The 13,839-nt window shown below is 45.0% G+C and overlaps 1 protein-coding gene across 1 annotated transcript in view; it reads right to left on the bottom strand.

Annotated features, from left to right (window-relative positions):
• LOC126249294 (doublesex- and mab-3-related transcription factor A2-like) overlaps window positions 1-13,839 on the bottom strand; it is a 144,486-nt gene that overhangs the window by 86,483 nt on the left and 44,164 nt on the right. The window contains exon 3 of the mRNA XM_049950948.1: window positions 3,130-3,278. Coding sequence (XP_049806905.1) covers window positions 3,130-3,278 — 149 coding nt within the window. The remainder of the gene's footprint in view (window positions 1-3,129; window positions 3,279-13,839) is intronic.

Here is a 13,839-nt window from a genome sequence, read left to right as displayed (position 1 = left end):
GACGTAACTAACCTAAGGGCATCATGTACATCCATGTCCGAGGTAGGATTCGAACCTGTGACTGTAGTAGTCGTGCGGTTCCTGACTGAAGCCCCTACAACCGCTCGGCCACAGCGGCCGGCCCTCAGTAATAAACTATAGTTTGGTAATTCGTTTTTGCAATGGAGGGGAACAACGCTGCTAGCATTCATGCTGACTGGTTGGAAGAGTATAGGAGCAGTGCACCAACACATGGCATTGCAGTTAGGTGGCGCAGACGCTTCCTGTGTGATCCAAGAAATTTGAATGACAAGACTGAAGACTTCTTTCTGTGAAGAACCTGGAATAGCAAGAGAAGTAGAGGTTCTGGTGCTTGAGGACCGCCGTGTCACATTCGAGGCGATGGTGGAAAAAGTGAAAACCAGTCATGGATCAGTTTTCCACTCTTGCGCGGTATTTTGGACATCACAAAGATTACTGACCGCTGGGTTCCGGAACTTCTCACATCCGCTCTAATAGCCCGACGAACCGAAGTAGTTGCGGAAATGCTGCAGTTGTGTGGAACTAATCCAGATGCCGTCCTATAGCTGCATAGTCTCCATAAACGAGAGCTGGGTGTACCACTATGATACGCAACAAAGTAGCAGAGCAGACAGTGGCCACATGTAGTTTCATCACCTCTAAAATATGGCGAACATCCAATCAACCTGGGGTAAGCTGATCTGTAGTGATTTTGGGATTGCTACGGTGAGGTGCTAACCGATAAGCGGTATACAGTCACAGCAGCATACTACCGAAATCACCTGAAGAGGTTAGGGAGGTTGCCAAGATGAAACCTGACGGGAACCATACCAAGGGGATGTTTTTACTCCACGGCAACGCTTCAGCTCATTCAGCAGATGACACAGAGACACATACTGTTTCTCTGGGTAATCAAATGTTGCATGGTCGTACTCTCCTCACATGGCACCCAGTGACTTCTTCTTATTTCCTCAGATGAAGACACTGTAACGCCGGAAATGCATATCCTCCTATTTCCATCTATTGTACTATAAATTTGTTTTGCTTATTTTTGTTAACTGAATATATGACATTTCTGTGTCTTTACATATTGTACTTGTTTTACTATTTGTATATATATATTTATGCATTTATGTCGATGTATAATTGGTTTGTTTCGTAAATATTATTTGTATTTTTACGCTGGGTCTTGCCTAGGGAAAACTGCTATCGAACGATTACATCGATAGGTCGTGTGAAGAATCAAAGTGTGTAGGATCTTTGGTAGTGTTACCTCTGCCGCGTGGAGTGCGGGCAGCGATAGAGAGTCTGGGTGGAGTAGCGAGTGGAGCAGGTGTGTTGTGTGACGCTCCCGCGAGTTGCCGCGCTTTCGGGGTTTGGCAGCATGTAATTACGCTCGACTTGCGATGATAGTTTCTGACATGGTGTCGCGGACGAGAAGCATTAGCTGGCGCACATCAAGAGCCCGTTTCGTCTGGTGACCGTGTCGAGAAGAAGGCGCGCCAGCATCCAGCTTCTGCAACAGCGACGGCCGACAATGAGTGACTGTCGCCACCTCCTCGATCGACGACTTCAAACCTTCAATCAACCAACAAGGAAGACTAAAAGCACGTAAAGTTTCAGAACTGTATGGCAGACCTCATCTTTTCAAACTGTTCCATTTGCCTCGCAAAATTACAGCAACTTAGCATGAACCTTTGTTGCTCATTGTCCCAATTGCATTACCAAGCAGGGTCCCTTCCTTTTCCGAAATGAACCCGAGTGTCGTTGAAATTCAGACGCCAGCATTAAAGTACAATCATTCCATTTCACTGCTTTAATTTCAAAGTTCAGTTTAAGTATTCATAGCTGGCTACAATATTTAGATACACAAGCACAAATTAAGAGTGCGAGTTTTGTTACCGTATTTTAGCTTACCTGTGACTGCAGCTCAGCTTGGTACGTACTAAATTTTACTATTGTTAATTGTTCAGAATCATTTAATTCAAGTTCAAAGCTAAATCTCTTATTTCTAAATTGCGTAGATTCAAGTAGCTTTTGAAATGATTGTTGAGGTAGTCCAAGACTAACCGTATTTTACTGAATTTCGATGTGCTTAAGAAAGAAAGCGTCTTATTAATTTCAGTCACTAAATTAACTTTCAATTTTCCGGTTTTATTAATTCGTTTGCTAAATTAAGTCAGAGTGCAGCGAAATTTATTACTTCTGACAAACTTTCAGTTTTCACACTACACGTGTCAACCTTCAGTTGCCACGCTTCTAGCGCTAATTATATGTGTAATTACCATTCTTTTTCAGTTACTATAGTAATTGTCCTTAGGACTGGCGACCGTAATTTTCCCCAAATCTCAAATATCTAATTACCGCTAGTTAATTGTTAACGTAACGGCCGCACATTTACTTTCTTTATTAACTTTACCCCTTTTCAAAATTAATTTCCACCAGTTTCATTTGCATTTTTCCTTTCATTTATATGCAACCCTTTCCTCCCTCTTTACCGACAGATTAACTTCGGTGACGATTGCTTTTCCCAAATTTCCATTAGGTACACGCGGTTTAATTTTTCACTGTCATAAAGGTCGATAAGTGAGGGGGAGGTTACAACACCATAGCGTGCCAGGCTTCCCAGAATGACGACGAAGTGATTTTCAATGTGCACACCCAAAATGTAGACTTCTAGAACCAAGTCATCCATCGGCGGTAAAAGTGTGTCACACTGAAATGTAAAACAAAGGTCTAACACAATCACCAAAGTTCGTGGTCACAGCTTGAAATTTTATGCCGGCCACAGTGGCCGAGCGGTTCTAGGCGCTTCAGTCTGGAACCGCGAAACCGCTACGGTCGCAGGTTCGAATCCTGCCTCTGGCATGGATGTGTGTGATGTCCTTAGGTTAGTTAGATTTAAGTAGTTCTAAGTTCTAGGGGACTGATGACCTCAGATGTTAAGTCCTATAGTGCTCAGAGCCTTGAACCATTTGAAATTTTATTTTTGCTGTGCTACTTAAAACGTAATTGCTACCCAATGTAGGTCTAAGCCATATAGGATGCTGGTACCGACCCACTAACAAGGAGGTGGGGAGTAACTGTGGTTATCTCCATTTGAGGAAAGAAGAAATGAAGAAAGAACACGTACCTGCGGAGGGCTCGCTCTGTGGCGCCGTGGTGCTCATGCCGAAGATGGGCCCCTGCGGCAGGAAACCGTACTCGGCGCCAGTCGTCACCGCCACCAGCCCCAGCGCGATCGCGTCCTCGGCCGCCTGTTGCCGCTTCAGCGCCACCTGCAGGACCACCAAACATGTGCACTGTAGCCACGGTAGCAGAGTGCGTATTCCTCGCCCTCACGAGCTTGATTTACCACAACAGTATCAACAGATGCGCACAAGGTGGGAAACTAATGTGCATAGAGGAAATCAAGGACGTCAATTAAAATGACCGATAACATTTCCCCTGAAATCGTAATTGTTTTACCTGTATTGGAAAGGTGTACGCCATGCTTCCAATAGGCAAGTGATTCGAAAATAATGAAAAGCAGTGCATTAGGTATTGTAATGAAACTGGACGTTGTCTACATTTATTTTGGCTTAAAGGCGTATCTCAAGAGAGACTGCTGACAGAAATAATCGTAAGTCATTTATACCATGGTGGTGCATTTGAGTTTTCTGAGTACTCTGACATCTTTTATACACATTCTGTATAATTATTCATTCTCAAAAACAATTATTAGCATCATTTCCATGGGATATACACTGATGGAAAAAATAGCAACGCCAAAAAATAATTACGGTACAGTAATGAAATTTCAGGAATACATGTGTCTAGACAACCTATTTAAGTGATTAACATTGCAAGATCACAGGTTAATGGAAGCGCTACATAAGTCATTGCAAATGTGAAATGCTGGTTCATTAATAACGGGTGTAACCGCCAGAATGTTGAATGCATACATACATACGTGCGTGCGTGCAATGTGTTGTATAGGTGCCATATGTCAGTTTGCAGCATGGAATTCCATGTCTGTTGCACTTGATTGGCCATTACAGGGACGGTTAATGCTGTTTGTGGATAACGCTGGAATCGTCGTCCGATGATGTCCCATATGTGCTCGCTTAAAAAGAGATCTGGTGATCTAGCAGCCCGAGGCAACACGTCGAAACTCTGTAGAGCATGTTGAGTTACAACAGCAGAATGTGGACGAGTGCTATCCTGCTGGAAAACACACCCCAGAATGCTGTTCATGAATGGCAGTACAACAGGCCGAATCACCAGACTGACGTACAAATTTGCAGTCATGGTGCGTGGGATAACCACGAAAGTGCTCCTGTTGTCATATGTAATCGCACCCCAGACAATAACTCCAGCTGTACGTCCACTGTGTCTAGCAGGCAGACTGGTAGGTTGCACGCCCTCAGCTGGCCTCCTTCCAACCAACACACGGTCATCACTGGCACCGAGACCGAACCAGCTTTCATCAGAAAACACAACAGACCTCCGCCCTGCCCTGCACTGAGCTCTCGCTCACACCACTGAAATCGCCAATGGCAGTGGTTTGGGGTCAGTGGAATACACGCTACAAAGCGTCCGGCTCGGATCTGTCCTTCAGGTAACCGATTTGTAACAGTGAGAGGTGGCATGAGCCCCCTCTCATATTTCTATCTTACGATTCTCCTCTCTAGTTGCATGCGGTGGAGGGTTGCTATTCCTTCACACGCGGACTTCCCATGCAGCGTCTCTCGTCACCCGGGTGGTCCAGTGACAGGCGGGCTCTTCTGACTTTGAAAGGGTAGGCCGACAGGCGTGGGGGGTCGAGTGAATGCTTTCCGGACGCCGGCATTGTCAGGAGACGCGCCCGTTTGGGGCCGGAAGTGGCGGCTGGGCTAGAGGTTCCGTTGCTTCGCAGAAGCTTAGCGAAAACACTTTCTGGCGGGCTACCAGCGAGGCGTGGGAATGACTTATGTACCCAGGCAGCTGTGGCGGGAAAATTCCCGCGCTTTCTGCAAAATAGTAACTGGGATTGGCTTGCTCAGGGCATAGCTCCGTGACATAGCAAAATCAGCACAGAAATTGGCGCCAAGAATCTCCATTGGTGGAATGGTAGTGCTCCGGCAATGGAGTGGAATTTCCGCCGGTTTTCGGGTTGCTGATTGGAACGTAACCACGGCCACTGTCGTGGGGGCGGGAATGTTGTGTGTTCGGCCTGTACGGGTGCTCTAGGTAGTCGGCAGTCGCCTTTCGGTCGAGGACGTCGAAGCAACCAGCCAACGGCTCCGGTACGCCAGATCGTGTCCTGGCAGTCAAGAAGACAGTTTGGTAATGTATGTCCGCAGCACCAGCAGACAGGGATTTTCCTAGGTGATAATCAGAGCTCAGCAAAGCGCGCCTGTTCGTCTTTTTCTAACTTTGTTCTGTCTTGAGTAGCAGCAATTACTGTTGGGTTAGCTGTGTGTCTCTCTTGAGATTTGAGTGGCAAGGAATTGGCTCCACATACCACCTCGTCTTAAACCTCACGATCTAGTTTAGGGACAACTTCACCTTTACAGTGTTTGTATGAATCTCCAATTTGAGCCAATTTGATGTTTTATAAATATTTCCTGTGTTTCTTTTACTATTCTGTGTTTAGTCTTAATAAATCATATTGTTATTTTGGACAGAACTTTCATTCTGTTAATCGATAGAGCAACCCTATCATTCCTCACTATGCTAATGAAACCTTTGTTTATTTAACTTATTTATCAAATTAAATTATTGCAGGTGCCAAACTCTCTTCTACTCCACTAGCAGGGTTGATTAGAGTCAGTTCGCGTATTTTTTTTATCCTTGTGCAACAGCAAAAGTCGGAGTTAGAATAGGGGGGGCTTGGAGCATGATTTACATATGTGGATTCTAGTAGAATTTAGTGATAAATACACTGCTAGCCCCGGCACCTCGCATAAAATGGCGACCCGTGGCCTCGGATCTTTCCTGTGAATCTCTGATAAGCAAACAGGATTCTTAGTAGGAACATTCAATTTTTTTTCTCTACTTTTTTAATGATTAATACCCAACTTGTTTTTTCTGGTAGTTCCGCGTTTAGTTTTAAGTAGCGGCGCATGATTACAGTTTTTGTTTTCAGTGTATATATTTTTTTTGTTCATTGTTGTTTTTGTGTTTCGTTGATGTGGTGTCCGTACCACATCGCACTTTGTCGGATTTGTGTGCGGTTTCTGTACCACATCAAATTGTGTTGTTAATTACAGCTTTGGAACAGCGTTGTTGAAATTTTATGTCTATGTGTAAAACTACAGTGAGTAGATAATTTTTACTGTATATTTTAGATAAATTTGTTTTTTCATGAATGATCACGAGAAGTACGGCACGACTATTAGCGAGCGAAACTAAAACAAAAGAGAATAGCATAATGGATAAGAGGCAGGTTACTGACGAGGATAGGTTCAGAGATGAGATGGGCACATTTTTAGCAGCACAGGACGACAGGGTCATTGATGAGGAAGGTGATTTGGACGCGATCTCAGAGCAGCGTTGCGGCCGTTATTATGATAGTGAGGTAGAGGATGAAACAGAGACAGGCACACAGGTCGAGACGGTAGCAGAAGTTTATAATCAAACGAACGAGAGCAGACAGGGGCCAGCTCGGTCACGTCAGAGCTCTAGCCTCCAGGTGTCTAGAGTTACATCTCCCACGTTTGAAGAGGATCAAAAAGATGACGTAAACCCAATACTTAGCTTCCTACGATCAATGAAAGAAGAAGCTGACGAACAGCGTAAGAGGGAGAAGGAAGAAGAGGAGAAACAACGTAAGCAGGAGAAGGAAGAAGCTGATGAACAGCGTAAGAAGGACACTGAGGCAATAATTTCGCATATAGGGGAAATTCGTGGGGAATTACTAACAATAAAGAAAGAATGTGGAGAAGTAAAACAAATGTCAATGGCTGCACAAAAAGTAGCAGGCCTGGCCAAAACGGCAGCAATAGGGGCAATGAAAGTCGCGGAAGCAACTTCTAAACTCGCAGGGCGCTTGCGACGTACAACACAATCCCACTCAAAATCCCTAGCATTCTTAAAAACTCAAGGTAATATCGCGGTTGCGAACTCCACGAAACGAATGGAAGAAGTAGAGAGTCGGATAGCAAAACTAGAGCAAAACGGGCACACGAGCACTGCGCGTTCGGATACCCATGATGGAGTACACAGAATTGTGTCTCCGAGGAAAAGCCCGCCGTGCTCTAGCCCAATGACCGAGTGCGGAACTAACAATGCACACGCAGAAACAGCGAGTAATAGCTCCAATAATTATAGCCCACTTAGGAGAGTGAATTCTGAGTGCCACTTCCACTGTGATACAGAGGTAGCACATCACAGTTATCAGCAAGATAGAGCAGGACACTCAGCAGACGTGCAAGTATCGGAAACGAGTGACAACACCAGTGCGAGGATCAGAACGGATTTTGATCACAATCACTTCCTGTCGATGCTAAAATTCCAGAAGTTCAAAGAAAATGGAGGGTCGATGCATCCGAAGAGCTGGGTGATGCAGTTCACAAATTCATTACCGGCATCATGGCCAACCCAGGCTACATTAGAATTCATGTGTGGACACATCGAAGGCCAAGCCGCGGAAAAGATGCGGGGTGTGGCAGTGACGTGTCGGACTTATCAGGAATTTGTTGGTGCATTCCTGCGGACCTACTGGTCAAAGGAAACGCAAGACAGGATTAAAGAGGAAATAATATTTTGTCCTGAACTGGAAGTGTCCGGGCATAGGAGCGCAACCAAATTTCTTGATGATTTACTCAAGAAGAATCAATTTTTAGATAGTCCATATAGTAACGGAGAAATCATTAAATTTTGCTTTTCCAAATTGCCAGTTAGGTACCAACAGACACTTGTCGGCAAGTGTGGATCTGACATAGAAGCATTCAAGAGTCTATTGCGCGAACTCGAAGTAGTCTTTGATAAACAAGACGCAAAGGACAGGAAGAAGGGGCAAAGTAACAAATACCACCGGCCAGGAACAGAAGACGACAACATATCGCATAATCGCACTGGCCAGTTAGGAAACCAGGGTTACGGAAGTCAAGGTTATGCTATTCAAGGTTATGGAAACCAAAGACACGGAAACCAGAACGTCAGGGAGCAGGGTCAATCTAGACAAGGAATCTGGGATAGGAGGAATAACGAACGGCAAAGCGACCGTAATTGGAGAGAGCGAAACCAAGGACAACAGTGGAACCAGGAGATTGAAACTAGACCCGCAAATCCTAATGCACGTCAGAGGAGGGGGAGCTTAACAAGGGGTTGACGCCAGACTAGTGCGAACACAGGCCGCCGGAATTTCGCACGTAATCTCGGACCTGGCCAACTACGGATGATACATTACGAAGATTTATCAGAAATCCTGCTCGAGGAACATAAAGCAACTCCTCGACAAGATCGGCAGCCTCTTATCACAGTAGCAATAGCTGAAAAGAGTATGAATGCGCTAATAGATAGTGGAAGCTACATAACAGCAATATCCGAGGCAGCATACAAGAGGTGCTCTCAGGAGATGGACTGGCCTGTCCTATCGGTTAAGAAAACCAAAATAAAAGGGGCATTAGCGGGTAAATGTACGGAGGTCACCCAACAAACAAGACTGGAATTCTCCTGCCAAGGACACAAAATAGAGTCTAACTTCTGGATCGTGCCAAATCTGGCGATCGACATGATAATAGGAACGGACTTCCTAAATGAACATGAAGCGATAGTTGATCTAGGACGAGGTGAAGTGGTTTTGAGGAAAGGGAATCCCGTCCACATTAAGTTCGACGACCAGCTGATCCCAGCTCAACTACCGTCTAACAGTGTACGGATAAACTATGCGTGTCTGAAAGACAGAAAGGAAGAACAGGTCGACGTTGCGGGTAAGGGAGAGGACACGGATGAGAATGAAGTCGGAATAATGGGAGAAATAAAGGAGAAAATAGGAGAAAAAGTGGAAGCAATAAAGAATATAAGGAGCGACCACCGCAAAGAACTTCATAAATTACTAGTAGAACATGCGGAGGTCTTCCTTCCCAAGACAGGATCAATAAAGAACTTCCAATATGAATTTCGTGTGCGTCCGCACAACCAGTTTCGTGTGCCACCCTATCCAATCCCCTTGGCATACCGACAGAAAGTAGCAGCTGAAATTACGCGAATGCTGAGTGAAGGAATAATAGAACCTATGGCTTCAGCCTATAATAACCCGTTAAGAGTAGTCGAGAAGGCAGATGGTAGTATTCGTTTAGTCTTGGACTCGCGACAAATTAATACCATAATAGAACCCGAAACAGACAGACCGGAACGATTAGAGGAACTCTTACAAAACTTCCATGGAATATCAATCTTTTCATCAGTTGATCTAAAATCGAGTTTCTGGCAGATCGAGCTCCATCCAAATTGCAGACAGTACACAGCCTTTTTAGCATTTGGAAGATGTTACCGGTTTCGTCGTCTACCATTTGGTTTGAACGTTTCATCTGCCGCATTCATTCGGGGGCTGGACGGCATACTAAGCGATAATTTGAAACGTCATGTCACCAGCTATGTGGACGATTTGCTGATCGCGGAGAAATCTTGGGGAGAGCACAATGCGGTCCTCGGTCAACTCCTTGCGACATTCAAGGAATACGGAGTGACTATCAATATCGAAAAATCGAATTTTGGGACGTCCTCTGTCAAATTTCTAGGACATATCATTACGGGTGAGGGCATTGCGCCAAATCCCGAAAAGATCGAAGCGATTGAAAAGTTTCCCATTCCTACGACAAAGAAGCAGCTAAGGGGGTTCTTGGGGATCATAAATTTTTACAACCGCTTTATACATGTCAAAACTCAGAGCAGTCCTCGGTTGCATCAACTTACAGGAAAGAAGATTCCTTGGGAATGGGATGAGGCGGCCGAATCCGAATGGAAAGCATTAAAATTCGCATTATTACAAGCACCCATCCTATCACACCCTAATTTAGCAGAAGAGCTTTGCATAGTAACGGACAGTTCATACTCCGGTCTGGGTGTCATGGTGTTCCAAGACTATGTACATGAAGGAAACAGGGTGTGGAAGACAATTGCGTTTGCTAGCAGAGTACTAGCCAAGAGTGAGAGGAATTACTCAGTAACCGAGTTAGAGGCGCTGGCTATTGTATGGGCGTTTGAAAAATTCAGATACCTTCTGTTTGGTCGCAAGACGAGGGTCTACACAGACCACAAGGCACTCGAGTTCTTGATGACTGCAAAGCTTAATCACAGGCGGCTCATTAGGTGGGCATCATATCTACAGCAGTACAACTTTTCGATAGAATATATCCCCGGCAGTCAGAACATCATTGCAGACGCCTTATCACGGTCACCGATCGGATTTGAGCACAACATGGAAGAAGATCTGGAGGAAAATCACTACTGCCTTTACTATATGCAGAAAGTAGCCTTTGAAAATTTTATTACCTGTAGTATGCAGGACATCAAGAAGGAGCAAGACAAGGACCCTGCCCTAGTGTTATTGAAACAGAAATGGATAGACAGAAGACACGCCACCATCAGGCAGTTCTACCTCTTGCGGAAAGGCATAATTTTCCACCGAAATTATGCCAATGACACTGAATGGGGGGTATGCATCCCTGAACACCTAATAAACAAGGTTATATGGCATACTCACCTCAGCTATGGACACTTCGGACCACGCAAGTGCAATCTCAAGCTAAGGACCATGTGTTACTTTCGAAACATGGAGCGTCGAATACGGAGAGTACTGTCGGTGTGTAAAGACTGCCAAAAGGCTAAGCACACCACGGTGAGCATGCAGGCACCATTATACCCAATCGTACCGACCAAATTAAGACAATTAGCAGCAACAGATTTGATGGGACCTTTGCCAAGAACAAGAAGAGGATATACTTACGTATTAGTGTTTGTTGAACTAACGTCCAAATACGTTACCTTTACGCCACTGAAGAGGGCGACAGGACGAACTGTATCACGAGCCCTAATCCGGGATTTCCTACCACAGGTTGGTCATGTGAGTAAAATTATTTCTGATAACGGGCCACAGTTTAAGTCAAAAACATGGAAGGAGACGTTGCGTCGATGTAAAATTGATCTCATTTTTATATCTTCACACCATCCGAGCTCGAATGCTGCAGAACGGGTTATTAAAGAACTCGGAAACTTGTGCCGGTTGTACTGTAACAAACAGCACACGACATGGGACGTTTCCCTTAAAGACTTCCAGGAGGTGATCAATGAGGCACCCCATGGGATAACAAGATTGGCACCCATTACAGTACTGAAAAACCGGATTCCTAAGGACTTGATAACCAAGGTCGTAAACTTCCCACCAAGGGCGCGAACGCAGCACCAAGCCATAGTGGATTTGGCTCTCAAGAGGATACGGGCTGCAGCAGAGGTCAGGAAGAGACGTGCCGACAGGGGAGCTCGTCTACGACACTTCCAAATTGGACAAAAGGTGCTCGTTAAGTCTTTCCGACTTTCGAACAAACAAAAAATGAAATGCCAAAAATTCTATTCTGTTTACAACGGCCCGTACCGTATAAGGAGAGCAGCTCACCACAATGCTTATGAATTGGAGACGCTGAAAGGAAAGAAGTCCATAGGACTCCACCACATCTCTCACATAAAGGAGTTCGTGGAATAATAGTAGTGTAAGTGGTGTACATAGTAGAATAGGCAAAGATATGAACATTTCTTCGGGGAACAATAACCGTTGCATTAATAGATTAAGATTGCTAAAGTGTTAACACGCTGCGTTGTCTTGCATAAGAATTTACTGCTGCTATCCTCTTTTTTTGTCTATGTTCGGGATCTCCTCTGTCGTTGCGATAAGAGGGACTACCTTTCCATGAGCAATGTTTTTGTCCTTTCCTATCTGGTGTCCATGTTAAGGGATAAAGATGAGTGACGAGACGTCGCACAAACGGGTGCATACAAGAACGTGCTCTTAGAAGCGTTCTGAGAAGTCGTGTTACGCTCAATAGCGGCCACAACCAGTTCGTGAAACGTTCATACCAATGATTGAGGGACGCGTCAGTGCACGGCAAGATTGTGGTATATTGCGTGATTTCGAGGATGAATATGGGCAGTATAGTTTTTTTTGCAGAGCTGCGCCAGCATCGTTGTCTTGCAAGTCGGGGTGATCCTGTGAGCGTTTGACTCCAATGGTGCCCCAGACGAGAGAAATGCGAGCATAAAGCCTACCATGCCAATGTGCTGGTTGGGGATTTAGCGTGCTGCTCGTGACTGTCACAGATGAATAACCAGGGACTTATACTTGGATATTCGTGACATACTGTGTAGCTGGCGTGTGTTGGGCGACTGAATGCTCAACAGGAACCACCCCTGGCTTGGTCATATTACATTGCTTCTGGAAAGGTGTGCTTTGATCCCGAAAACCGCATCAGATAGAGAAGGAAGTTGCAACTATAAATTTATTGTCGTGTATAGCCATGGCTAACCCAGTCTCTGGAGTTTCAGTGAGGCGTAGTGAGAACTCGGAGGCCATGTCGTACGGCGCGCACATCACTGTCGTCAATAGCGGCGAGCAGCGAGACATCTCAACGTAACAGGAATTATGTAAGAGTATTGTATAAGGTAAACAAAAAAAATAATAAATAAATAAATAAAAAAAAGGGTACGATATACTAGGATAAGTTAAACTGTAGGATTTAACAATAACTAGATTAATATTGTGGGGGTTTTCTACCACAAGTGTTGTGTTTGGGCGCGCCTGTTGGGATGTTATTTTTCAGGTCATCAAATCACAGACCCGAGATGGAGGGACGACCGGCGAGCGAACGTAGAATAGTTGCAATAACATAATTTATTCAGAAGACATAGAATGTAGATCGTTGGCATATGGTAGTTAATTCTTGAGCATGTCTACTGTCGATCTATATAATTAATAGTAATATTAGTGCGGGACCGCACATTTAGTTGTTCATCCATTACAAAGCATCAGTTATCACACACCATGTACATACTGAGATCGGTCTCTACACATATATCAAAATAAATTATTTCCATGTCTGGATTAGATGTTATAATGATTGCCATAGATTAATAACTATAAAAGTAAAATAAGAGTGTCTGAAATGACAGACCATCAATGTTTCATTATGTAAATTTATTATAACATAGAAGGTCATGGGAGAAAGTTAGGCATAAGATTTTTGTAAGAATTGTGCAGATGACGGGGATCATGGCAATGCGGAGGCCGGCCGGAGCGGGAACAAGAGGTCTGCGGCTACCTGCAAGAAAAGAGCGTCAGCACCCCACCTGACGTGAAGGGCGAGAGCATCCGGTCCTACAGGCTGACAGTCACCCGGCCGTATACCTGAGGGATTACGCGGGACCCTCGCCGGGCCACAAGCGAAAGTGAGGCTGGCCGTTGACACTGACACGCGACCCACACGCGACAGCCTGCTAGCTCTCCAGACGCGGCAGCCGTTTGGAGGGATTCCCTGCGGCAGACCACGTTGTCGTGAGTACACGAAGAAGATCACATATCGTGTCAGAACCTGCGCCTCATGTGCCTCAGGACAGAAAGGGACGCTCTATACTCACCTGTTTGGGTTTTTACAACTCACTAGCATTGGCCGATCTGCATACACAAAGCAGTATCGTGCCACACTAACAAATGTATGGTCTCATTTCTTACTTCTCCTCTCTATTAGAGAGCAGTTTTAACAATAGTTGCTCCTAGTTCGATCCTGTATGGATGACCTCACACACTTGTGGAGTCACTCCACGTGCCATCAGCCCTCGTCGAACTGCAATATTGGGAAACGTAAAGTTCTGTCCAGCGAGAGA

The sequence above is a fragment of the Schistocerca nitens genome, chromosome 3 (genome assembly GCF_023898315.1).
Source record: "Schistocerca nitens isolate TAMUIC-IGC-003100 chromosome 3, iqSchNite1.1, whole genome shotgun sequence".
NCBI classification, from domain to species: Eukaryota; Metazoa; Arthropoda; class Insecta; order Orthoptera; family Acrididae; genus Schistocerca; species Schistocerca nitens.
The sequence above is the reverse complement of the archived record's forward strand: the minus strand, read 5'-3'. Positions and strand labels throughout refer to the sequence as shown.